General features: G+C 33.7%; 1 protein-coding gene across 1 annotated transcript in view; it reads right to left on the bottom strand.

Annotated features, from left to right (window-relative positions):
* Positions 1–910: 910 nt before the first annotated feature.
* Positions 911–27,714, bottom strand: part of LOC133425119 (interleukin-6 receptor subunit beta-like) — a 27,886-nt gene continuing 1,082 nt past the window's right edge. Inside the window, exons 2-11 of the mRNA XM_061715799.1 lie at positions 26,248–26,410; positions 23,955–24,034; positions 22,903–23,170; positions 17,977–18,153; positions 11,102–11,203; positions 8,541–8,690; positions 6,123–6,263; positions 4,692–4,776; positions 3,928–4,009; positions 911–1,686 (exon numbers count right to left, since the gene is read on the bottom strand). Of these exons, the coding sequence (XP_061571783.1) occupies positions 1,075–1,686; positions 3,928–4,009; positions 4,692–4,776; positions 6,123–6,263; positions 8,541–8,690; positions 11,102–11,203; positions 17,977–18,153; positions 22,903–23,170; positions 23,955–24,034; positions 26,248–26,410 (1,860 nt within the window). The 3' untranslated portion in view covers positions 911–1,074. The remainder of the gene's footprint in view (positions 1,687–3,927; positions 4,010–4,691; positions 4,777–6,122; positions 6,264–8,540; positions 8,691–11,101; positions 11,204–17,976; positions 18,154–22,902; positions 23,171–23,954; positions 24,035–26,247; positions 26,411–27,714) is intronic.

Here is a 27,714-nt window from a genome sequence, read left to right as displayed (position 1 = left end):
AAAAAGTCAAAATTTTGAGAAAAAAGTTGAGAAAAAAGTCGAAATTTTGAGAAAAGTCGAAATGTCCAGAAGAAAGTCAAAATTTTGAGGAAAAAGTCAGAAGTTTGAGAAAAACGTCGAGAAAAAAGTCGAAATTTTGAGAAAAGTCGAAATGTCGAAAAGAAAGTCAAAATTTAGAGAAAAAAGTCAAAATTTTTAGACAAAAGTCAAAATTTCATTCATCTTGGAAGTAACTGGAAGTTACTCGTGTCATTTGTTGATGTTTTTTTCCAGGATTCTGATTGGCTAGCATGACTTTAAACAACAATTTTCACCTGTTTCAAGTAGATTTTCACTTGAAATAAGTAGAAAAATCTGCCAGTGGAACAAGATTTTTTTGCTTGTAATGAGAAGATAAATCTTGTTCCACTGGCAGATTTTTCTACTTATTTCAAGTGAAAATCTACTCGAAACAGGTGAAAATTGTTGTTTTTTCCAGTGATGAGTCTTGTTTTAAGTGTAATTTTTTTTTATTTTAGATTTTTTTGACAAAAATGAGACATTTTAGCTGCAATTTAACATTTTGACTTTCTTCTTGACATTTCAACTTTTTTCTCAAATTTTTGACTTTCTTCTCAAAATTTTTAAATTTTTCGACTTTCTTCTCGACATTTTGACTTTTTTCTCGACATTTCATCTTTTTTCTAAAAATTTCGACTTTTTTCCTCGACATTTCATCTTTTTTCACAAAATTTTGACTTTTTTCTCAACATTTCGACTTTTTTCTCAAAATTTCGACTTTTTTCCTCGACATTTCATCTTTTTTCACAAAAATTTGACTTTTTTCTCAAAATTTCGACTTTTTTCCTCGACATTTCATCTTTTTTCACAAAATTTCCACTTTTTTCTCAAAATTTCCACTTTTTTCTCAAAATTTCGTCTTTTTCTCAGCTACCTACCCCTCCTTTTTTCTTGTCATTTAATCTTTTTTCACAAAATTTCAACTAGAAATAAGTCAAATATTCCTGGTAAGATTATGAGATTTTGCAGTGCACATATTAAAGCGAGAGGCACCAAAGCGTTGGGTTGGTGTCGTCACTGGGGCCGGTAGCCGCCTAGCTGGGGCATGTAGCTGGAGGCCGGAGCTCCAGGAGCTCCCGGAGCTCCCGCCGGCAGGACGTCCGTCAGCCTGTCGGGGACGGCCGTCGTCTCCCCGTTCTCCTCCACGGAGCACAAGTCCTGCTGCTCCCACTCCGGCTGCTCCTCTCCGTCGCCGGGCGTGAAGCAGGACGAGCCGGGGGAGCGCTGGAAGAGTCTGCTGTCCTGAACCGACATGTCGGGGTTCTCCTCCGAGTCCAGCAGCGGCTGCGTGGACTCGGAGCGCCAGAACACGCCGGGCTGCGTCTGCGACCCGTGGGATCCGTGCGATCCCGGCGTCTGGCCCTTGTAGCCGCGCGGCGCCACCACGGACGAATACTGCACGGTGCTGGCCGACGTGTCGGCCGCGTCGGCCTCGTCGCTGTCCGACACGCTCTGGCGCGGCGACGACATGCAGGACGAGCCGCCGATGCCGGAGCTGTTTTCCTCCGACAGATACTTGTCCTTCTTCAGGGACAGGCTGGCCTTGTCCTCCTCCGGGCCGGGCTTGGACTCGCACACGTCCAGGACGCTGATGCCGGACACGCAGCTCTCCTTCTCACTCTCTTCCTGTGAAGAAGAAGAAAAGAGGATTTTTTTTATTTCAGTAGCAGCAACTTAACATTTCGACTTTTTTCTCAAAATTTCGACTCTTTCCTCAAAATTTCGACTTATTTCTCAAATTTCGACTTTTTCCTCGACATTTCATCTTTTTTCACAAACTTTTGACTTTTTTCACAAACTTTTGACTTTTTTCACAAACTTTTGACTTTTTTCTCAAAATTTTGACTTTTTTCTTGACATTTCGAGTTTTATCTTGACATTTCCACTTTTTTCTCAAAATTCCGACTTTTTTTTCCTCAAAATCTCGACTTTCTTCTCGACATTTCGTCATTTTCTCGGCCACCTACCCCTCCTTTTTTCTTGCCATTTAATCTTTTTTCCACAAAATTTCGACTTTATCAAAATTTCAACTTTTTTCTCAAAATTTCAACTTTTTTATCAAAATTTCAAGTTTTTTCTCGACATTTCGTCTTTTTTCTCAAAATGTATTTACAAAAACGGATATTTCCCCCTCTCCGTTTTGAAAAATCCCATCATTTCCAGGAACCTGCATAAATATCTGTTAAGGTGCTATGAGCAGCCAAACCTACAGGGGGCAGTGTAACGAGAAGATAAAGTCATGCTAGCCAATCAGAATCCTGGAAAAAAACATCAACAAATGACACGAGTAACACTCCAGTTACCTCCTTTTTTACTTTTTACTCAACTTTTCGACTTTTTTATCAAAATTTCAACTTTTTTCCCAAAAATTTCGACTCTTTTCTCAAAATTTTGACTTTTTTCTCAAAATTTCTCAAAAACTGATATTTCCCCCTCTACGTTTTGAAAAATCCCATCATTTCCAGGAACCTGCATAAATATCTGTTAAGGTGCTATGAGCAGCCAAACCTACAGGGGGCAGTGTAACGAGAAGATAAAGTCATGCTAGCCAATCAGAATCCTGGAAAAAAACATCAACAAATGACACCAGGAACTTCCAGTTACTTCCAAGATGAACGAGAGTCTTTGGTTTGGACTGACAGAGAAGTGGAGTTCTATTTCGTCCCTTAATGACAGCCAGGCGGTGCTGTACGCACTGGATATCTCCGCTCGCACTCGCGCATGTCGAGAACAAATAACAACAATGTCACGTCACCCTTGACCCCTGCACGACTCCTGGAAGGGAATATCTTCCGGCGTCGGCAGATGATCGGTTCCTTATTCTTCTCGCTTCGCAGGTCTGAAGTCCAGGACGGAAATAGAAGCTTGGTTAAAGCTTCTTCCTTTCCTCCCTACATTCCTTGCGTTTAAGGTGAAAGGCAGCGTTTGCTCCCACTTGTTACATCTGATTTTTCCTTGCAATTACTTTTTCTTTTGAAGAAAAAAAACAAAAAAAAGGAAATAAAAAATAAAATAGGTTACTTTATCGGAGAAGGCAGCGTGTCCGCTCCCCTCTCCCACCAGTATATTTTTGGTGATGTGGCTCTACACCCCCCCCCCCCCCATTTAAATTTTGCGCATACCCCGCCTGTCAAAGTCACATTTTATGAATCCCAACACCTATGTCTACATTCTGACCAAAAATTATTTGTCTCCTTTTTACGGTTTGGCCGTGAGCTCGAGTTTCAAATAAAAATTCAGGTAATTTTTTAACGGCTTCTCTCACTCTACCAACCGACACCCGCACTCTAGATTTGACAAAAAAGTGATTTCCAGTCCTCGCTTGTGTGCTCATATTTTGAAAAGTTTACATCTTAGGAAAAAACTTTCGGTGTTTTGGAGAGAAGAGAAGTTTTCCTCCGTTTTGAAGTTTGAATGACATTTCTACGTGCAGGTATGAGAAAGTTAGGTGACTCAGAAAAAAGTGATTTTTTTTACCTCCTACATCCACAGTGACATTCCGCGCCACACACATACATGGGAAAATCTCCCCATTAGTTTGGAAACCTGGAAATGTTTTTGCACTTCGTGCGAAAACTATTTGTGCGATCGCTCTGAAAATTCACAGGACTGTAGTTAAATTCAGGGCCTACAACTTTATAAATCGGTTCTGAATTTTTCCAGTAACGGTGTGCGAGTGGTGAGGCCCCAAAGTTCTGCCAATGCATTCCGGATGGGCCAAAAAGCGCACGTTAGACAAACAGACTGACGGACAGTTTCTTTCCAAAAGCATCAACATCCTGAACAAAATACAAGACATTAAACATTTTTAAAGCCTCTCTACTTTGTATTCTTGTGTTATTATTTAGTGTATTATTTAGTGTGTACCTTTGTGGAACAATCGGGGGACCAGTTCCCGATCGTGCTCTCTCCAGGATTAGGAATCTGGGGCCAGAAATTCTCCCTGATTCTGTTGAGAAACAGCACAGATTTGATTGGAACATTTTATTTTGAACATGCATAAAAAAAGTGTACAAAAAAGTGAAAAAACAGAATACAAATTTCAAGAAAATTCTAAATTTCGCCTTTTTTCCTCAACATTTGGACTGTTTTCTCGAAATTGTACTTCAGCAGTAATTTCGACTATTTGCCTTTTTTCTCAAAATTTCGCCTTTTTTCTCAAAATGTCAACTTTATTCACGAAATTTCGACATTTTTCTTGACATTTCGACTTTTTTCTCGACATTTCGACTTTTTTCTCAAGATTGTACTTCAACATTAATCTAGACATTTCAAGTGTTTTTCTCGAAATTTTGACTTTTTTCTCGACATTTCCACTTTTTTCTCAACAGTTCCACTTTTTTCTCGAAGTACATAATGATAATAAAAATGTCCCCCAGTTCTAACTAATATAGAAACATGCAGCATGTGTTTCTTCATTCTAATTCTGATACAAGACTTTTCATTTTTTGCGGCTCCAGACACATTAGTTTTTTGTGTTTTTGGTCCAATATGGATCTAAAACATTTTGGGTTTCCGACCCCTGGATTAGAGGGAGTCGTCATGGAAACGCATGTTTCCCGGGGACTGAAATAAACAGACGATGATCTGAAACGATGATCGATCCCTGAAGGGAAACTTCCAGAACTTACTGGTCTCTCTTGTAGAGGCAGAGCAGGAAGAACATGAAGAATCCCAGACTCACGGCCACGATGATGCTCTCAATCATCCCAGGACCTGACGAGACAAAACATCAACATTTAGATATTAAAACTCTAAATAACAAGAATATTTGTCTTATTTCTAGTTAAAATGTCTCATTTTCAAAATACAAATACAAAAAATCTCATTACACTTAAAACAAGAGTCATCACTGGAAAAAACAATAATTTTCTACTTATTTCAAGTGAAAATTTACTTGAAACAGGTGAAAATTGTCAAATAAGTTATTTTTCTGGTGATGACTCTTGTTTTAAGCTCTCAAATCACTCCGATTTGTGATCAAACCGTAGCTCGTAGCAGAAAAATGAAAACATCGTGAGAGACACAGAACCCGGCAGATTCTGACAATCTTACTTTTATTCAGATATTCCTTAAAATGACTCTAAATCTAAATCTTCTCATTACAAGCAAAAAAATCTTGTTCCACTGGCAGATTTTCCTACTTATTTCAAGTGAAAAATTACTTGAAACAGGTGAAAATTGTTGTTTTTTCCAGTGATGAGTCTTGTTTTAAGTGGAATGAGATTTTTTTACTAAAATGAGACATTTTAACTAGAAATAAGACAAATATTCCTGGTAAGATTTTGAGTTTTTGCAGTGTTGAAGGTCAGGGTTGTGTTTTCAAGGTCAGGGTTGTGTTTTCAAGGTCAGGGTTGTGGTCTGAAGGTCAGGGTTGTGTTTTCAAGGTCAGGGTTGTGGTCTGAAGGTCAGGGTTGTGTTTTCAAGGTCAGGGTTGTGTTTTCAAGGTCAGGGTTGTGTTTTCAAGGCCAGGGTTGTGTTTTGAAGGTCAGGGTTGTGGTCTGAAGGTCAGGGTTGTGTTTTCAAGGCCAGGGTTGTGTTTTGAAGGTCAGGGTTGTGGTCTGAAGGTCAGGGTTGTGTTTTCAAGGTCAGGGTTGTGGTTTGAAGGTCAGGGTTGTGGTCTGAAGGTCAGGGTTGTGTTTTCAAGGTCAGGGTTGTGGTTTGAAGGTCAGGGTTGTGGTCTGAAGGTCAGGGTTGTGTTTTCAAGGTCAGGGCTGTATTTTGAAGGTCGTGGATGTGTTTTTGAAGGTCCTACGGTTGTACCAGGCGACTGTTAAACCCACCGTACTTCAGCGTGGTGAAGGAGTGACTGTTTTCTGAAGGTCAGGGCTGTATTTTGGATGTTTTTTGAAGGTCAGGGTTGTATTTTGAAGGTCGTGGATGTGTTTTGAAGGTCAGGGTTGTGTTTTTGAAGGTCCTACGGTTGTACCAGGCGACTGTTAAACCCACCGTACTTCAGTGTGGTGAAGGAGTGACTGTGTTTTGAAGGTCAGGGCTGTGTTTTGAAGGTTGTGAATGTGTTTTGAAGGTCGATTGAAGGTCGAGGCGACTGTTAAACCCACCGTACTTCAGCGTGGTGAAGGAGTGACTGTTCCCGTCCTTAGAGCCCCCGATAGTCGACGCTCGGATCCAAACGTCGTACCTGGTGTCGTGATGCAGCCCCGTCATCGTGTACGAGGTCGTGTTGGCCGGAACCGTCACGTCTGCAAAATAATACCACAATTAGATTAAATTCACCGTCACGTCTGCAAAACAAACACAATTAGATTCACTTTGTTGAACAGGGACCGGACACACTAGTGCTGTAACGATACACTAATGTCACGATACGCTACGATACACGATATTGAGGTCACGATAACGTAGGGCTGTGCGATTAATCGATTTTAAATTTAAATCAGATTTATTAATCACAATCGATGTTAAAAAAAGGAAAATGGGAAAATGGATGTTCCTTTTCTGCAGCTGCATTACAGACAGAGCTCGTCTAGTCGTCTTTGTTTGGTCAAGAAAATGGTAAATGTTGTCACTTTACTAAACTCAAGGAGGATTTACAGGATCTTTCAATTGCACTTCATTCCCAATAAGGAAATTTGTTTGCTGGTTTTCTTTAAAAATAAAGATAAAATATTTTAAACAATTTATTCCATTGTGTTTTGTAGTTTTACCAAAAAAATCAAAATCGAAAATCGGGTTTTCAGAGAAAAAAAAAAAAAAATCGGGATTTTATTTTTGTCCAAAATCGCCCAGCCCTACGATAACGATACGATATTGTAGCAGTATTTTTTTAACAACCTTGAATGAGGAAATGACTGGAAAGAATTGTCTTTTATTTGAAAACACATAGTAAAAAGAACACAAGAAACATCCTCCGTTGCTGCGTCCGGTTTATCCGGTTGGAACAAACAGCCGTTTCTCTTGTTCACATTGATGGAAAATGTAGTTTTTACTTAACTTGTATCAACATTTAAGTCACTGGATTATTGTTTTAAAACTTGTAAAGTAAAAGGAACACTTGTGTGTATTTTTATCCCCCTTTTTCAGCCTCCTGATTGGTCCCTGACCGACCAATCAGAAACATCCTCCTCCGTTGCTGCATCCGGTTTATCCGGTTGGAACAAATAGCAAAAACTCACAATCTTACCAGGAATATTTCACTTATTTCTAGTTAAAATGTCTCATTTTTAATCAAGAAATCTTATTACACTTAAACGTAAAAAGTATAAGTAAAGAAAGTAAGTAACGTAAAATAATCTCACTCTGTCTTCGCACTGAGCTTACTCACTCATTTTAAGGAATATCTGAATAAAAGTAAGATTGTCAGAATCTGCCGGGTTCTGTGTCTCTCCCGATGTTTTCATTTTTCTGCTACGAGCTACGGTTTGATCACAAATCGGAGTGATTTGAGAACTTAAAACAAGAGTCATCACCAGAAAAATAACTTATTTGACAATTTTCACCTGTTTCAAGTAAATTTTCACTTGAAATAAGTAGAAAAATCTGCCAGTGGAACAAGATTTATCTTCTCATTACAAGCAAAAAAATCTTGTTCTACTGGCAGATTTTTCTACTTATTTTAAGTGAAAATCTACTTGAAACAGGTGAAAATTCGTGTTTTTTGAGTCTTGTCTTAAGTGTAATGAGATTTATTTGACTAAAAATTAGACATTTTAACTAGAAATAAGATTTTGAGTTTTTGCAGTGAACGATACGATATTATAGCAGTATTTTTTTAACAACCTTGAATGATGTGATATGAAAATGGTCTTTTATTTGAAAGACACAAAATATAAAACAATGCTGTGCGTTTGCCCTATTGTTACAGTTTGTAATGCTTTGTACACTGCAAAAACTCCAAATCTTACCAGGAATATTTGTCTTATTTCTAGTTAAAATGTCTCATTTTCAGTCAAAAAAATCTCATTACACTTAAAACAAGACTCATTACCAGAAAAATAACTTATTTGACAATTTTCACCTGTTTCGAGTACATTTTTCGAAATTTTGAGAAAAAAGTCAAAATTTTGTGAAAAAAGTCAAAATTTTGTGAAAAAAGTCAAAATTTTGTGAAAGGAGTTGAAATTTTGAGAAAAAAGTCAAAATTTTGTGAAAAAAGTCAAAATTTTGAGAAAGGAGTTGAAATTTTGAGAAAAAAGTAAAAAAAATTGAGAAAAGTCGAGAAAAAAGTCGAAATGTCGAGAAAAAGTCGAAATGTTAAGTTGCTGCTACTGAAAAAAAAAATGTGTAAATTTTCACTTAAAATAAGTAGAAAAATCTGCCAGTGGAACAAGATTTTTCTACTAATTTCAATTGAAAATCTACTTGAAACAGGTGAAAATTGTCAAATAAGTTATTTTTCTGGTAATGACTCTTGTTTTAAGTGTAATGAGATTTTTTCTGACTAAAAACGAGACATTTTAACTAGAAATAAGACCAATATTCCTGTTATTTTAGTAGTTTTTCCAGTGACTGGTACTCACGGTTGGTCTCACGGTTGCCGGCCCGGTAGGAGACGGTGTAGTTGGTGATGAAACCTCGTCGGTTCTGCAGAGGAATCTCCTCCCACTCCAGCTCGGCCGAGTCGTGTCGGGCGTTTCCCTTCAGCCTGACGGACGGGCCCAACGACGGAGCTGCAAACACACGCTTTATTTAGTTACTTTAGTAGTTTAAACCTTCAGCCTAACGGACGGGCCTAACGACGGAGCTGCAAACACAAGGTATTTAGTTACTTTAGTAGTTTAAACACAGTAACAGACGGAGCTGCAAACACACGCTTTATTTAGTTACCTTAGTAGTTTAAACACAGTAACGACGGAGCTGCAAACACACGCTTTATTTAGTTACTGTAGTAGTTTAAACACAGTAAAAGTAACACTTAACTATCAAAATAGTAAAACAAATGTGACAGGAGAGCTGAAGAAGCCGACAGGCTTATGCCCTCAATTTAGGAAGTAAAACAGTACGTAGGAACTATCAGATATCGACCAATCAGAAGAAGGGGCGGGGCTAATTTGCACCAATTATGATATAAACATATAAACTTTTTTTCCTTTTTTCCCCTTTTTTCTCTTTTCTTTCTTATTTTTTCCCTTTTTTTCTCTTTTCTTTCTTCTTTTATTCCCTTTTTTCTTCTTTTTTCCCCCTTTTTTTCTTCTTTTTTTCCTTGTTTTTTTCCCTTTTCTCTTTTTCCCTTTTTTCTTTTTTTTCCTTTTTTTCTTCTTTTTTTCCTTTTTTCTCTTTTCTTTCTTCTTTTTTCCCTTTTTATCTTATTTTTTCCCTTTTTTTCTTATTTTTTCCCTTTTTTTATCTTTTTTTTACCTTTTTTCTATTTTTTCCCTTTTTTCTTCTTTTCTTTCTTCTTTTCTCTTTTCTTTCTTCTTTTTTTCCCCTTTTTTCTTCTTTTTTTCCTTTTTTCTTCTTTTCTTCTTTTTTTCCCCTTTTTTTCCTTTTTTCTTCTTTTCTTTCTTCTTTTTTTCCCCTTTTTTTCTTCTTTTCTCTCTTCTTTTTTTCCCCTTTTCTTCTTTTTTTCCTTTTTTCTTCTTTTCTTCTTTTTTTCCCCTTTTTTTCCTTTTTTCTTCTTTTCTTTCTTCTTTTTTTCCCCTTTTTTTCTTCTTTTCTCTTTTCTTTCTTCTTTTTTTCCCCTTTTTTCTTCTTTTTTCCCCTTTTTTTCTTCTTTTATTTCCTTTTTTCTCTTTTTTTTTCTTCCTTTTTCCTTTCCTTTTTAATCTTGAAATTTCCACTTTTTTCTCGACATTTCCACTTTTTTCTCGAAGTGCATATTGAAAAAATAAATCGCCCCCAGTTCTAACTAAATGTTAAATGTCAAAACAGAGTCCGATGACTCCATCACGAGTCTTTATGTCGAACCATTCAAAAGTGGCAGAAAGTAGGAACTATCAAATATGGACCAACCAGATGAAGGGGGGGTGCGCTTTTTGGCGTCTAGCGTCGCCACGGTAACACTTTTGAAAGAGAAAAGTAATGCGTGTTGTCGCAGGATGGAGACGCACATTTTGATGTATAACACACCTGGGTGCACGTTACGGTTCGGGCTGAATTAACGGACGAAGAAATGGCATAAATTTCGCCAAAACTACACAATTAATTCAAAATGGCCGACTTCCTGTTGGGTTTGGGCCATGGCTCCAAGAGACTTTTCTTTAAGTTGCGACATGATACAGGTGTGTACCGATTTTCGTGCATGTACGTCAAACCGTATTGTGGGGCTTGAGGAACAAAGTATTCTAGGGGGCGCTGTTGAGCCGTTAGGCCACGCCCATTAATGCAAACCATGAAATATCACATTTATCACCAGGCCTGGATTGGTGCAAAATTTGGTGACTTTTGGGGGAAAAAAGTACGGTGTCCGAGACCCGCCATTGCTGAAAATAAAAAAATGACGCAAATAAAATAAAAAAATGACGCAAATAAAAAAGCCACAACGGAAGTGAATTACTGGGGACTATTTTTGCTGATGCACCGGTGTTTTTACGTGAGAGGAGAAGAAGAAGAGGAAGAGGACGTGAGTGAAAAGGAAGAAATAAGAAGAGCGAGGAATAAGAAGAACAACGAACGAGAAAATAAGTGAAAAGGTTAGTGTTCAACATCGCTACGTGTCATTTTTAATGTGAAACACCGGTGCATCGGCAAAAATAGTCCCCGGTAATTCACTTCTGTGTGGCTTTTTTATTTGCCTCATTTTTTTATTTTATTTGCCTCATTTTTTTATTTAATTTGCAGCAGCGTTTGTTTCTGTTTGCAGCGTTACTTTTATTTGCAGCAATGGCGGGTCTCGGACACCGTACTTTTTTCCCCCTAAACGTGCCCCAAAAGTCACCAAATTTTTCACCAAGCCAGACCTGGAGAAAAATAATAAAAGAAAAAAAAAGAAAAGGCCCTCATTTTGGCAGAAAAATAAAAAGAAAGAAAGAAAAAAATAATTCCTACAGATACATTAGGGCCCTCACACTGTCAGTGCTCGGGCCCTAAATAGACAAATATTCCTGGTAGGATTGTGAGTTTCTGCAGGAATGTTTCTCACCTCCCTGCTCCAGAAAAGCCTCCGTCCTCGTCGGCTTCCCCACCCGTCCAGAATAAACCGGATAAACCGACACGTTGTAGCAAACGAAGGGCTGAAGGTCGCCTGGTGGAACAAAGAACAGTTACATCTAATTAAACCTCAAAGAACAAGCTGTTAGAACTAATTAAACCTCAAAGAACAAGCTGTTAGAACTAATTAAACCTCAAAGAACAAGCTGTTAGAACTAATTAAACCTCAAAGAACAACAGTTAGAACTAATTAAACCTCAAAGAACAACAGTTACAACTAATTAAACTAATTAAACCTCAAAGAACAACAGTTACAACTAATTAAACTAATTAAACCTCAAAGAACAACAGTTAGAACTAATTAAACCTCAAAGAACAACAGTTACAACTAATTAAACCTCAAAGAACACGCAGTTAGAACTAATTAAACCTCAAAGAACAACAGTTAGAACTAATTAAACTAATTAAACCTCAAAGAACAACAGTTAGAACTAATTAAACTAATTAAACCTCAAAGAACAAGCAGTTAGAACTAATTAAACTAATTAAACCTCAAAGAACAACAGTTACAACTAATTAAACCTCAAAGAACAACAGTTAGAACTAATTAAACCTCAAAGAACAAGCTGTTAGAACTAATTAAACTAATTAAACCTCAAAGAACAACAGTTAGAACTAATTAAACCTCAAAGAACAAGCTGTTAGAACTAATTAAACTAATTAAACCTCAAAGAACAAGCTGTTAGAACTAATTAAACTAATTAAACCTCAAAGAACAACAGTTAGAACTAATTAAACCTCAAAGAACAACAGTTAGAACTAATTAAACTAATTAAACCTCAAAGAACAACAGTTAGAACTAATTAAACTAATTAAACCTCAAAGAACAACAGTTAGAACTAATTAAACTAATTAAACCTCAAAGAACAACAGTTACAACTAATTAAACTAATTAAACCTCAAAGAACAAGCTGTTAGAACTAATTAAACCTCAAAGAACAACAGTTACAACTAATTAAACTAATTAAACCTCAAAGAACAACAGTTAGAACTAATTAAACTAATTAAACCTCAAAGAACAACAGTTAGAACTAATTAAACTAATTAAACCTCAAAGAACAAGCAGTTAGAACTAATTAAACTAATTAAACCTCAAAGAACAACAGTTAGAACTAATTAAACCTCAAAGAACAACAGTTACAACTAATTAAACTAATTAAACCTCAAAGAACAACAGTTACAACTAATTAAACTAATTAAACCTCAAAGAACAACAGTTAGAACTAATTAAACCTCAAAGAACAACAGTTACAACTAATTAAACTAATTAAACCTCAAAGAACAAGCTGTTAGAACTAATTAAACCTCAAAGAACAACAGTTACAACTAATTAAACTAATTAAACCTCAAAGAACAACAGTTAGAACTAATTAAACTAATTAAACCTCAAAGAACAAGCAGTTAGAACTAATTAAACTAATTAAACCTCAAAGAACAACAGTTACAACTAATTAAACCTCAAAGAACAACAGTTAGAACTAATTAAACCTCAAAGAACAACAGTTAGAACTAATTAAACTAATTAAACCTCAAAGAACAACAGTTAGAACTAATTAAACTAATTAAACCTCAAAGAACAACAGTTAGAACTAATTAAACTAATTAAACCTCAAAGAACAACAGTTAGAACTAATTAAACTAATTAAACCTCAAAGAACAACAGTTAGAACTAATTAAACTAATTAAACCTCAAAGAACAACAGTTAGAACTAATTAAACTAATTAAACCTCAAAGAACAACAGTTACAACTAATTAAACTAATTAAACCTCAAAGAACAACAGTTACAACTAATTAAACTAATTAAACCTCAAAGAACAACAGTTACAACTAATTAAACTAATTAAACCTCAAAGAACAAGCTGTTAGAACTAATTAAACCTCAAAGAACAACAGTTACAACTAATTAAACTAATTAAACCTCAAAGAACAACAGTTAGAACTAATTAAACTAATTAAACCTCAAAGAACAACAGTTAGAACTAATTAAACTAATTAAACCTCAAAGAACAAGCTGTTAGAACTAATTAAACTAATTAAACCTCAAAGAACAACAGTTAGAACTAATTAAACTAATTAAACCTCAAAGAACAACAGTTACAACTAATTAAACCTCAAAGAACAACAGTTAGAACTAATTAAACTAATTAAACCTCAAAGAACAACAGTTAGAACTAATTAAACCTCAAAGAACAACAGTTACAACTAATTAAACTAATTAAACCTCAAAGAACAACAGTTAGAACTAATTAAACCTCAAAGAACAAGCTGTTAGAACTAATTAAACTAATTAAACCTCAAAGAACAACAGTTAGAACTAATTAAACTAATTAAACCTCAAAGAACAACAGTTAGAACTAATTAAACCTCAAAGAACAACAGTTAGAACTAATTAAACTAATTAAACCTCAAAGAACAACAGTTAGAACTAATTAAACTAATTAAACCTCAAAGAACAACAGTTACAACTAATTAAACCTCAAAGAACAACAGTTAGAACTAATTAAACCTCAAAGAACAACAGTTAGAACTAATTAAACTAATTAAACCTCAAAGAACAACAGTTAGAACTAATTAAACCTCAAAGAACAACAGTTACAACTAATTAAACTAATTAAACCTCAAAGAACAACAGTTACAACTAATTAAACTAATTAAACCTCAAAGAACAAGCTGTTAGAACTAATTAAACTAATTAAACCTCAAAGAACAACAGTTAGAACTAATTAAACCTCAAAGAACAACAGTTAGAACTAATTAAACTAATTAAACCTCAAAGAACAACAGTTACAACTAATTAAACTAATTAAACCTCAAAGAACAACAGTTAGAACTAATTAAACTAATTAAACCTCAAAGAACAACAGTTAGAACTAATTAAACTAATTAAACCTCAAAGAACAACAGTTAGAACTAATTAAACTAATTAAACCTCAAAGAACACGCAGTTAGAACTAATTAAACTAATTAAACCTCAAAGAACAACAGTTAGAACTAATTAAACCTCAAAGAACAACAGTTAGAACTAATTAAACCTCAAAGAACAACAGTTAGAACTAATTAAACTAATTAAACCTCAAAGAACAAGCAGTTAGAACTAATTAAACTAATTAAACCTCAAAGAACAAGCTGTTAGAACTAATTAAACTAATTAAACCTCAAAGAACAACAGTTAGAACTAATTAAACTAATTAAACCTCAAAGAACAACAGTTACAACTAATTAAACCTCAAAGAACAACAGTTAGAACTAATTAAACTAATTAAACCTCAAAGAACAACAGTTAGAACTAATTAAACTAATTAAACCTCAAAGAACAACAGTTACAACTAATTAAACTAATTAAACCTCAAAGAACAACAGTTACAACTAATTAAACCTCAAAGAACAACAGTTAGAACTAATTAAACTAATTAAACCTCAAAGAACAAGCAGTTAGAACTAATTAAACTAATTAAACCTCAAAGAACAAGCTGTTAGAACTAATTAAACTAATTAAACCTCAAAGAACAACAGTTAGAACTAATTAAACCTCAAAGAACAACAGTTACAACTAATTAAACTAATTAAACCTCAAAGAACAACAGTTAGAACTAATTAAACTAATTAAACCTCAAAGAACAACAGTTAGAACTAATTAAACTAATTAAACCTCAAAGAACAACAGTTACAACTAATTAAACCTCAAAGAACAACAGTTAGAACTAATTAAACCTCAAAGAACAACAGTTAGAACTAATTAAACTAATTAAACCTCAAAGAACAACAGTTAGAACTAATTAAACTAATTAAACCTCAAAGAACAACAGTTAGAACTAATTAAACTAATTAAACCTCAAAGAACAACAGTTAGAACTAATTAAACCTCAAAGAACAACAGTTAGAACTAATTAAACTAATTAAACCTCAAAGAACAACAGTTACAACTAATTAAACTAATTAAACCTCAAAGAACAACAGTTAGAACTAATTAAACTAATTAAACCTCAAAGAACACGCAGTTAGAACTAATTAAACTAATTAAACCTCAAAGAACAACAGTTAGAACTAATTAAACTAATTAAACCTCAAAGAACAACAGTTAGAACTAATTAAACCTCAAAGAACAACAGTTAGAACTAATTAAACTAATTAAACCTCAAAGAACAACAGTTAGAACTAATTAAACCTCAAAGAACAACAGTTAGAACTAATTAAACTAATTAAACCTCAAAGAACAACAGTTAGAACTAATTAAACTAATTAAACCTCAAAGAACAACAGTTAGAACTAATTAAACTAATTAAACCTCAAAGAACAACAGTTACAACTAATTAAACTAATTAAACCTCAAAGAACAACAGTTACAACTAATTAAACTAATTAAACCTCAAAGAACAACAGTTACAACTAATTAAACCTCAAAGAACAACAGTTAGAACTAATTAAACCTCAAAGAACAACAGTTAGAACTAATTAAACTAATTAAACCTCAAAGAACAACAGTTAGAACTAATTAAACCTCAAAGAACAACAGTTAGAACTAATTAAACTAATTAAACCTCAAAGAACAACAGTTAGAACTAATTAAACCTCAAAGAACAACAGTTACAACTAATTAAACTAATTAAACCTCAAAGAACAACAGTTAGAACTAATTAAACTAATTAAACCTCAAAGAACAACAGTTACAACTAATTAAACTAATTAAACCTCAAAGAACAACAGTTAGAACTAATTAAACTAATTAAACCTCAAAGAACAACAGTTAGAACTAATTAAACCTCAAAGAACAACAGTTAGAACTAATTAAACCTCAAAGAACAACAGTTACAACTAATTAAACTAATTAAACCTCAAAGAACAACAGTTAGAACTAATTAAACTAATTAAACCTCAAAGAACACGCAGTTAGAACTAATTAAACTAATTAAACCTCAAAGAACAACAGTTAGAACTAATTAAACTAATTAAACCTCAAAGAACAACAGTTAGAACTAATTAAACCTCAAAGAACAACAGTTAGAACTAATTAAACTAATTAAACCTCAAAGAACAACAGTTAGAACTAATTAAACCTCAAAGAACAACAGTTAGAACTAATTAAACTAATTAAACCTCAAAGAACAACAGTTAGAACTAATTAAACCTCAAAGAACAACAGTTAGAACTAATTAAACTAATTAAACCTCAAAGAACAACAGTTAGAACTAATTAAACTAATTAAACCTCAAACCTCTAACGGGAAACAGCGTGGAAGAATTGCAAAAATTCAAAATCTTAAGAATATTTGTCTTATTTCTAGTTAAAATGTCTAATTTTTAGTAAAAAAATCTCATTACATTTAAAACAAGAGTCATCACTGGAAAAATAACTTGTTATTTGACAATTTTCACCTGTTTCAAGTAAATTTTCACTTGAAATAAGTAGAAAAATCTGCCAGTGGAACAAGATTTTTTGCTTGTAATGAGAAGATAAATCTTGTTCCACTGGCAGATTTTTCTACTTATTTCAAGTGAAAATTTACTTGAAACAGGTGAAAATTGTTGTTTTTTCCAGTGATGAGTCTTGTTTTAAGTGTAATGAGATTTTTCTTGACAAAAAATGAGACATTTTAACTAGAAATAAGACAAATATTCTTATTAAGATTACTTTTTTTCAACATTTTGACTTTTTTTCTCGACATTTTGACTTTTTTTCTCGACATCTTGACTTTTTTTCTCGACATTACGACTTTTTTTCTCGACATTTTGACTTTTTTTCTCAACATTTTGACTTTTTTTCTCGACATTTTGACTTTTTTTCTCGACATTTTGACTTTTTTTCTCGACATTTTGACTTTTTTTCTCGACATTTTGACTTTTTTTCTCGACATTTTGACTTTTTTTCTCGACATTTTGACTTTTTTTCTCGACATTTTGACTTTTTTTCTCGACATTTTGACTTTTTTTCTCGACATTTTGACTTTTTTCTCGACATTTTGACTTTTTTCTCGACATTTCGACTTTTTCCTCGACATTTTGACTTTTTTCTTAGTAAAGTCAATTAACATCTAACATCTTATGTATACTGCAAAAACTCTAAATCTTACCAGGAATATTTGTCTTATTTCTAGTTAAAATGTCTCATTTTTAGTCAAAAAATCTCATTACACTTAAAACAAGAGTCATTACCAGAAAAATAACTTGTTATTTGACAATTTTCACCTGTTTCAAGTAAATTTTCACTTGAAATAAGTAGAAAAATCTGCCAGTGGAACAAGATTTATCTTCTCATTACAAGCAAAACAATCTAGTTTCTACTTATTTCAAGTGAAAATCTACTTGAAACAGGTGAAATTTGTTGTTTTTTCCAGTGATGAGTCTTGTTTTAAGTGGAATGAGATTTTTTTTTTACTAAAATGAGACATTTTAACTAGAAATAAGACAAATATTCTTGTTAAGATTTTTAGTTTTTGCAGTGATCACTCAAAAAACTAAGGATCTTACCAAGAAATGTTCTTATTTCTAACCTAAGAATGCCTTTACGCCTGATAACACACATAGTTTAAAAGGTTAGCTGTTTTTCGCACGTGTTTCAATTGAACTTTCATTTGTGTCAAACACATTTTAAGTTCTAGTTAAGTTTTAAGTTAAAGTCTTGATAAGATTTTGAGTTTTGGCCGTTTTTTTCTACTTATTTCAAGTGAAAATCTACTTGAAACAGGTGAAAATTGATGTTTTTTCCAGTGATGACTCTTGTTTTAAGTGTAATGAGATTTTTTTACTAAAATGAGACATTTTAACCAGAAATAAGACCAATCTTCCTGGTAAGATGTAGAGTTTCAGACCTTTAATTGCAGCGCGGTGCGTGTTCTTCTTCTCTCTCTGCCAGTCCACGTTTCCTCCATCCGTCCATTCCATCACGTATTCTGACGACGGAAACGTGTTGTTGTTTCTGGGTTTAAAGTCCAGCCAGAGTCGGCCGTCCTGATGATGGACCTGCAGGTTCTGGACCGGGGACGGGTCTGCAAACAAATAAATAAATATAAAAACTGCAGGTTCTGGACCGGGGACGGGTCTGCAAACAAACAAATAAATAATATAAAAACTGCAGGTTCTGGACCGGGGACGGGTCTGCAAATAAATAAATAAATATAAAAACTGCAGGTTCTGGACCGGGGACGGGTCTGGAAACAAATAAATAAATAAATAAATAAATATAAAAACTGCAGGTTCTGGACCGGGGACGGGTCTGGAAACAAATAAATAAATAAATAAATAAATATAAAAACTGCAGGTTCTGGACCGGGGACGGGTCTGGAAATAAATAAATAAATAAATAAATATAAAAACTGCAGGTTCTGGACCGGGGACGGGTCTGCAAACAAATAAATAAATAAATATAAAAACTGCAGGTTCTGGACCGGGGACGGATCTGGAAATAAATAAATAAATAAATAAATAAATAAATAAATAAATAAATAAATAAATAAATAAATAAATAAATAAATATAAAAACTGCAGGTTCTGGACCGGGGACGGGTCTGGAAACAAATAAATAAATAAATATAAAAACTGCAGGTTCTGGACCGGGGACGGATCTGGAAATAAATAAATAAATAAATAAATAAATAAATAAATAAATAAATAAATAAATAAATAAATAAATATAAAAACTGCAGGTTCTGGACCGGGGACGGGTCTGTAACAAATAAATAAATATAAAAACTGCAGGTTCTGGACCGGGGACGGGTCTGGAAACAAATAAATAAATAAATATAAAAACTGCAGGTTCTGGACCGGGGACGGATCTGCAAACAAACAAATAAATAATATAAAAACTGCAGGTTCTGGACCGGGGACGGGTCTGCAAATAAATAAATAAATATAAAAACTGCAGGTTCTGGACCGGGGACGGGTCTGGAAACAAATAAATAAATAAATAAATAAATATAAAAACTGCAGGTTCTGGACCGGGGACGGGTCTGGAAACAAATAAATAAATAAATAAATAAATATAAAAACTGCAGGTTCTGGACCGGGGACGGGTCTGGAAATAAATAAATAAATAAATAAATATAAAAACTGCAGGTTCTGGACCGGGGACGGGTCTGCAAACAAATAAATAAATAAATATAAAAACTGCAGGTTCTGGACCGGGGACGGGTCTGGAAACAAATAAATAAATAAATATAAAAACTGCAGGTTCTGGACCGGGGACGGATCTGGAAATAAATAAATAAATAAATAAATAAATAAATAAATAAATAAATAAATAAATAAATAAATAAATAAATAAATATAAAAACTGCAGGTTCTGGACCGGGGACGGGTCTGGAAACAAATAAATAAATAAATATAAAAACTGCAGGTTCTGGACCGGGGACGGATCTGGAAATAAATAAATAAATAAATAAATAAATAAATAAATAAATAAATAAATAAATAAATAAATAAATAAATAAATATAAAAACTGCAGGTTCTGGACCGGGGACGGGTCTGTAACAAATAAATAAATATAAAAACTGCAGGTTCTGGACCGGGGACGGGTCTGGAAACAAATAAATAAATAAATATAAAAACTGCAGGTTCTGGACCGGCGACGGATCTGGAAATAAATAAATAAATAAATAAATAAATAAATAAATAAATAAATAAATATAAAAACTGCAGGTTCTGGACCGGGGACGGGTCTGCAAACAAATAAATAAATAAATATAAAAACTGCAGGTTCTGGACCGGGGACGGGTCTGGAAACAAATCAATAAATATAAAAACTGCAGGTTCTGGACCGGGGACGGGTCTGGAAATAAATAAATAAATAAATAAATAAATATAAAAACTGCAGGTTCTGGACCGGGGACGGGTCTGTAACAAATAAATAAATAAATATAAAACCTGCAGGTTCTGGACCGGGGACGGGTCTGCAAACAAATAAATAAATAAATATAAAAACTGCAGGTTCTGGACCGGGGACGGGTCTGGAAACAAATAAATAAATATTAAAAACTGCAGGTTCTGGACCGGGGACGGGTCTGGAAACAAATAAATAAATATTAAAAACTGCAGGTTCTGGACCGGGGACGGGTCTGGAAACAAATAAATAAATATTAAAAACTGCAGGTTCTGGACCGGGGACGGGTCTGCAAACAAATAAATAAATAAATATAAAAACTGCAGGTTCTGGACCGGGGACGGGTCTGGAAACAAACAAATAAATAAATATAAAACAGAGACATTTTGACTTTTTTCTCTCGACATTTCGATTTTCTTGAAATTGTATTTCTACATTGATCTCGACATTTTCACTTTTTTCTAAAAATTTTGACTATTTTCTCGAAATTTCGACTCTTTTCTCGACATTTTGACTTTTTTCTCAAAATTTCGACTCTTTTCTCGAAATTTCGACCTTTTTCTCGAAATTTCGACCTTTTTCTCGAAATTTCGACCTTTCTCGAAATTTCGACTCTTTTCTCGACATTTTGACTTTTTTCTCAAAATTTTGACTCTTTTCTCAAAATTTCGACTCTTTTCTCAAAATTTCGACTTTTTTCTCAACATTGACTTTTTTTAAAAAGATTTATCTTCTCATTACAAGCAAAAAAATCTTGTTCCACTGGCAGATTTTTCTACTTATTTCAAGTGAAAATGTACTTGAAACGGGTGAAAATTGTTGTTTTTTCCAGTGATGAGTCTTGTTTTAAGTGGAATGAGGTTTTCTTTAACTAAAAATTAGACATTTTAACTAGAAATGAGACAAATATTCCCGGTCAGATTTTGACTTTTTGCAGTGTAAACATAATTACTCACCGTTAGATTTGGCCGTATTCTTGAAATTGTATTTCAACATTAATCTCGACATTTTCACTTTTTTCACGACATTTCGACTTTTTTCTCGACATTGACTTTTTTCTCAACATTTTGACTTTTTTCTCGACATTTCGATTTTTTTCTCGACATTTCATCTTTTTTCTAAAAATTTCAACTTTTTTCACAAAAATTTGTCTTTTTTCTTGACTTTTTTCTCGAAATTTTGACTTTTTTTTCTCAAATTTTGACTTTTTTTTCTCAAATTTTGACTTTTTTTTCTCAAATTTCGACTCTTTTCTCAAAACTTCCGACTTTTTTCTCAAAACTTCCAACTTTTTTCTCAAAACTTCGACTTTTTTCTCAAAACTTCGACTTTTTTCTCAAAACTTCGACTTTTTTCTCAAAACTTCGACTTTTTTCTCAAAACTTCGACTTTTTTCTCAAAACTTCGACTTTTTTCTCAAAACTTCGACTTTTTTCTCCAAATTTCTCAAAAACGGATATTTCCCCCTCTACGTTTATAAAAGTCCCATAATTTCCAGGAACCTGCATAAATATCTGTTTAGGTGCTATGAGCAGCCAAACCTACAGGGGGCAGTGTAACGAGAAGATAAAGTCATGCTAGCCAATCACAATCCTGGAAAAAAACATCAACAAATGACACCAGTAACTTCCAGTTACTTCCAAGATGAACCAGAGTCTTTGGTTTGGAGTGACAGAGAAGTGGAATCACTTCTTAACATTTTGACTTTCTTCTCGACATTTCAACTTTTTTTCTCAAAATTTCAACTTTTTCTCAACTTTTTTCAAAAAATTTCGATTTTTTTCTCAAAATTTTGACTTTTTTCTCGAATTTTCATCTTTTTTCTCAAAATTTTGACTTTTTTCTCAACATTTCGACTTTTTTCTCAACATTTTGACTTTTTTCTCAACATTTCGACTTTTTTCTCTAAATTTTGACTTTTTTCTCAAACTTTCAACTTTTTTCTCAACTTTTTTCTCAAAATTTCGACTCTTTTCTCAAAATTTTCTCTTTTTTCTCAAAAATTCTCAAAAACTGATATTTCCCCCTCTACGTTTATAAAAATCCCATAATTTCCAGGAACCTGCATAAATATCTGTTAAGGTGCTATGAGCAGCCAAACCTACAGGGGGCAGTGTAACGAGAAGATAAAGTCATGCTAGCCAATCAGAATCCTGGAAAAAAACATCAACAAATGACACCAGTAACTTCTTTTTTCTCGGCATTACGACTTTTTTCTCAACATTTCGACTCTGCAGCGCACACAAAAAACACGCAGGTAAATATAAAAATTGACTAAAAATGAAATTTTACCCAGAAATAAGACCAATATTCCCGGTAAGATTTTGAGTTTTTTCTCGACATTTCGATTTTTTTTCACAAAAATTTGACTCTTTTCTCAAAAATTCCTACTTTTTTCTCAAAAATTCCTACTTTTTTCTCAAAAATTCGACTTTTTCTCAAAATTTCGACTTTTTTCTCAAAATTTTTACACGCAGGTAAATATAAAAATTGACTAAAAATGAGAAATTTACCCAGAAATAATACAAATATTCCCGGTAAGATTTTGACTTTTTTCTCGACATTTCGATTTTTTTCTCGACATTTCGACTTTTTTCACAAAAATTTGACTTTTTTCTCGACTTTTTTCTCGAAATTTTGACTTTTTTTTCTCAAATTTCCTACTTTTTTCTCAAAAATTCCTACTTTTTTCTCAAAAATTCCTACTTTTTTCTCAAAATTCCTACTTTTTTCTCAAAAATTCCTACTATTTTCTCAAAAATTCCTACTATTTTCTCAAAATTTCGACTTTTTCTCAAAATTTCGACTTTTTTCTCAAAATTTTTACACACAGGTAAATATAAAAATTGACTAAAAATGAAAATTTTACCCAGAAATAAGACAAATATTCCCGGTAAGATTTGGAATATAATTCCTCACCGTTAGATTTGGCCGTCAGGACCAGAAAAGCTTCAGGCGAAGCTCCGACAGAATTAACGGCGATGACTCGAACTTTGATGGACTGTTTGTCGGAGAGGACGAGGGTTTTGAGCAGGACGGAGTTTCTCGGGTCGTCCCCCGACCCGTCGTCGTCCCCCGACCCGTTAACAGGAAAACTCTCCCAGTCCGTCCCGTTCCCGGATCGGTCCGCCTGATTCTGGACCTTAAAGTCAAACCGGAGGATCTTCCCGTTGGAAAACTCAGGATCCTGTTGAGGAGAAAACACAAACTGGAGTCAGACGTCAGTTCTGGGAACAGACGCAGGAGAATAATGAGGCTTTTATTCTGGAAACAGACGCAGGAGAATAATGAGGCTTTTATTCTGGAAACAGACGCAGGAGAATAATGAGGCTTTTATTCTGGTAGAGGGGAAGGAAAATGTTGGAAATATTGGACCAAAAACACTAAAAACTAATATATCTGGAGACGCAAAACATGAAAAGTCTTGTATAAACCTTAGAATAAAGAAAGAATGAATGAATCTATATTAGTTAAAAGAGGGGGAAGATTTTTTTTTCATTATGCACTTCGAGAAAAAAATCAAAAATGTCGAGAAAAAAAGTCAAAAAATTTAGAAAAAAGTTGAAATGTCGAGAAAATCAAAATTTTTGGAAAAAAGTCGAAATGTCGAGAAAAAGTCAGAATTTCCAGAAAAAAGTCAAAATTTCCAGAAAAACATTTGAAATGTCTAGATTAATGTTGAAGTACAATCTCGAGAAAAAAGTCGAAATTTTGTGAAAAAAGTCTAAATGTTGAGAAGTCTAAATTAGAGATTAAAAAGGGAAAAAAGAAAAAAGGAAAAAAAGGAAAAAAGTGAAGAAAAAAAAAACAGAAAAAAGGGGAAAAAAAAACAAAAAAAGAAGAAAAAAAGGGAAAAAAAACCCAAAAAATAAGAAAAAAAAAGGGAAAAAAAGGTCAACATTTTTGGAAAAAGCTCCAGGAGCCACGGGTTGACGAGCCCGGTTTAGTATAAAAACGCCATCAGTCTTTACCTTACACAGAATCTGCACTTGTCGTTCATTTGTTTTGCTCTGAATGACGTTCATCCACAGATCAGGTTTACTGGACGGTCCTGCAACAAACACACAGATAAACTTAAATCAGGTTTACTGGACGGTCCTGCAACAAAAACACAGATAAACTTAAATCAGGTTTACTGGACGGTCCTGCAACAAAAACAGATAAACTTAAATCAGGTTTACTGGACGGTCCTGCAACAAACACACAGATAAATTTAAATCAGGTTTACTGGACGGTCCTGCAACAAAAACACAGATACATTTAAATCAGGTTTACTGGACGGTCCTGCAACAAACACACAGATACATTTAAATCAGGTTTACTGGACGGTCCTGCAACAAACACACAGATAAACTTAAATCAGGTTTACTGGACGGTCCTGCAACAAAAACACAGATAAACTTAAATCAGGTTTACTGGACGGTCCTGCAACAAAAACACAGATAAACTTAAATCAGGTTTACTGGACGGTCCTGCAACAAAAACACAGATAAACTTAAATCAGGTTTACTGGACGGTCCTGCAACAAAAACACAGATACATTTAAATCAGGTTTACTGGACGGTCCTGCAACAAAAACACAGATAAACTTAAATCAGGTTTACTGGACGGTCCTGCAACAAAAACACAGATAAATTTAAATCAGGTTTACTGGACGGTCCTGCAACAAAAACACAGATAAACTTAAATCAGGTTTACTGGACGGTCCTGCAACAAACACACAGATACATTTAAATCAGGTTTACTGGACGGTCCTGCAACAAAAACACAGATAAACTTAAATCAGGTTTACTGGACGGTCCTGCAACAAAAACACAGATAAATTTAAATCACCACTTCATGTTTCATAGATGCAACATCTAAAATCTAAACAAGGTTTCATCTGTATTTTATTAAATTTGTTCAGCTCCTCGGTGACGCACAGCCAACCAGCCAGTATTGGAACAATAAATCTACCACGAAATACCGCGATACAAAAACGTGCCAATGCGTGTGGTGGAGGTGACAAACTGTATCTGATATTGGGTTATTATTATTAATATATTGTGTTATTAATACGAATATATTGGGTTATTAATATTAATATATTGTGTTATTAATATATTGTGTTATTGATATGAATATATTGGGTTATTAATATTAATATATTGGGTTATTAATATTAATATATTGGGTTATTAATATATTGGGTTTACTAGTAACATCCTATTGGTGCAGCGGGATCACGGGACGACCTCGTCTAATTTAATTTTAGTTGTTCAATTTCTGGAAAAGAAAAAGTCGAAATGTCGAGAAAAAAATAAAAATGACAAGATTAATGTTGAAGTACAATTTTGAGAAAAAAGTCGAAATTTTGAGAAAAGTCAAAATTTTGAGAAGAGTCGAAATTTTTTAGAAGAGTCGAAATTTTGAGAAAAAAGCCAAAATGTCGAGAAAAAGGTCGAAATTTTGAGAAAAAGGTCGAAATTTTGATAAAAGTCAAAATTTTGAGAAGAGTCGAAATTTTTAGAAAAAAGCCGAAATGTCGAGAAAAAAGCCGAAATGTCGAGAAAAAGGTCGAAATGTCGAGAAAAAGGTCGAAATTTTTAGAAAAAGGTTGAAATTTGAAGAGTCGGAATTTTGAGAAAAAAGTCGAAATTTTGAGGAAAAAGGTCGACATTTTGAGAAAAAAAGGTCGACATTTGAGAAAAAAGTCGAAATTTTGAGAAAAGAGTCGAAATTTGAGAAATGAGTCAAGATTTTGAGAAAAAGGTCGAAATTTTGAGGAAAAAGGTCGAAATTTTGAGAAAAGTTGAAATTTTGTGAAAAGAGTCTAAATTTTGAGGAAAAAGTAAATGTCGAGATTAAAGTTGAAGTACAATTCGGAAAAAAAGTCTAAATGTCGAGAAAAAAGTCGAAATTTTGAGAAAAAAGTCAAAATTTTGAGAAAAGTCAAAATTTTGAGAAAAGTCGAAATTTTCTGAAAAAAGTCAAAATTTTGAGAGGAGTCGAAATTTTGAGAAAACGGTCGCAATTTGGAGAAAAGAGTAAAAATTTTGAGAAAAGAGTAAAAATTTTGAGAAAAGAGTAAAAATTTTGAGGAAAAAGTCGAAAATTTGAGAGAAGTCGAATTTTTGAGAAAAAAGTCGAATTTTTGAGAAAAAAGTCGAAATGTCGAGAAAAAGTCAAAATGTCAAGAAAAAAGTCGAAATTTCCTTTTTTATTTCCTTGTTCCTTTGAGCAGCTGAGTGGATAAACCCCAACAGAAACAGTTCTGGTACTCACGGTCCTCGTGCGTTCTCCGGGTGGAGTTGTTGCTCCAGTCGCTCCAGTAACCGACACCGTGGTCCGAGTGTTTGCAGCGAACCTGAACCGAGTAGACGGTGTCGGGACGGAGGTTCTGCAGCCGGAACGAGCTGATGTATTTACTGGTGTCTGCCCGGGGAACCTGCACACAATAATAATAATAATAATAATAATAATAATTAAAGCTGATGTATTTACTGGTGTCTGCCCGGGGAACCTGCACACAACAATAATAATAATAATAATAATAATAATAATAATAATTAAAGCTGATGTATTTACTGGTGTCTGCCCGGGGAACCTGCACACAATAATAATAATAATAATAATAATTAAAGCTGATGTATTTACTGGTGTCTGCCCGGGGAACCTGCACACAACAATAATAATAATAATAATAATAATAATAATAATAATAATAATAATTAAAGCTGATGTATTTACTGGTGTCTGCCCGGGGAACCTGCACACAACAACAATAATAATAATAATAATTAAAGCTGATGTATTTACTGGTGTCTGCCCGGGGAACCTGCACACAATAATAATAATAATAATAATAATAATAATAATAATTAAAGCTGATGTATTTACTGGTGTCTGCCCGGGGAACCTGCACACATTAATAATAATAATAATAATAATTAAAGCTGATGTATTTACTGGTGTCTGCCCGGGGAACCTGCACACAATAATAATAATAATAATAATAATAATAATAATTAAAGCTGATGTATTTACTGGTGTCTGCCCGGGGAACCTGCACACAATAATAATAATAATAATAATAATAATTAAAGCTGCAAGCAGCGATGAACGGGCCCTCGCGAGTGCAATTTCCACCAATTGAGGTCAAGGACTCAAAGCCAAGTCTGATGACATGACTCTTTTTGACAAGAGAGACTAAAACACTTACATAATTCCAGATTGAGACTAAAACACTTACATAATTCCAGATTGAGACTAAACACTTACATAATTCCAGATTGAGACTAAAACACTTACATAATTCCAGATTGAGACTAAAACACTTACGTAATTCCAGAAAGAGTTGCAATTTTGAGAAAAGAGTCGCAATTTTGAGAAAAATGTCGAAATTTTGAGAAAAATGTCGAAATTTTGAAAAAATGTCGAAATTTTGAGAAAAAAGTCGAAATTTGAAAAAATGTCGAAATTTTGAGAAAAAAGTCGCAATTTTGTGAAAAAAAGTCGCAATTTTGAAAAAGAGTCGCAATTTGGAGAAAAGAGTCCAAATTTTGATAAAAGTTGAAATGTAGAGGAAAAAGTCAAAATTTGAGAAATGAGTCAAAATTTTGAGAAAAAAAGTCGACATTTTGTGAAAAAAGTCGCAATTTTGAGAAAAGGGTCCAAATTTTGAGAAAAGTTGAAATGTAGAGAAAAAAGTCAAAATGTCGAGAAAAAAGTCGAAATTTCCTTTTTTATTTA

The sequence above is a fragment of the Cololabis saira genome, chromosome 24 (assembly GCF_033807715.1).
Source record: "Cololabis saira isolate AMF1-May2022 chromosome 24, fColSai1.1, whole genome shotgun sequence".
NCBI lineage: Eukaryota > Metazoa > Chordata > Actinopteri > Beloniformes > Belonidae > Cololabis > Cololabis saira.
This window is presented reverse-complemented; position numbering and strand designations above follow the sequence as displayed.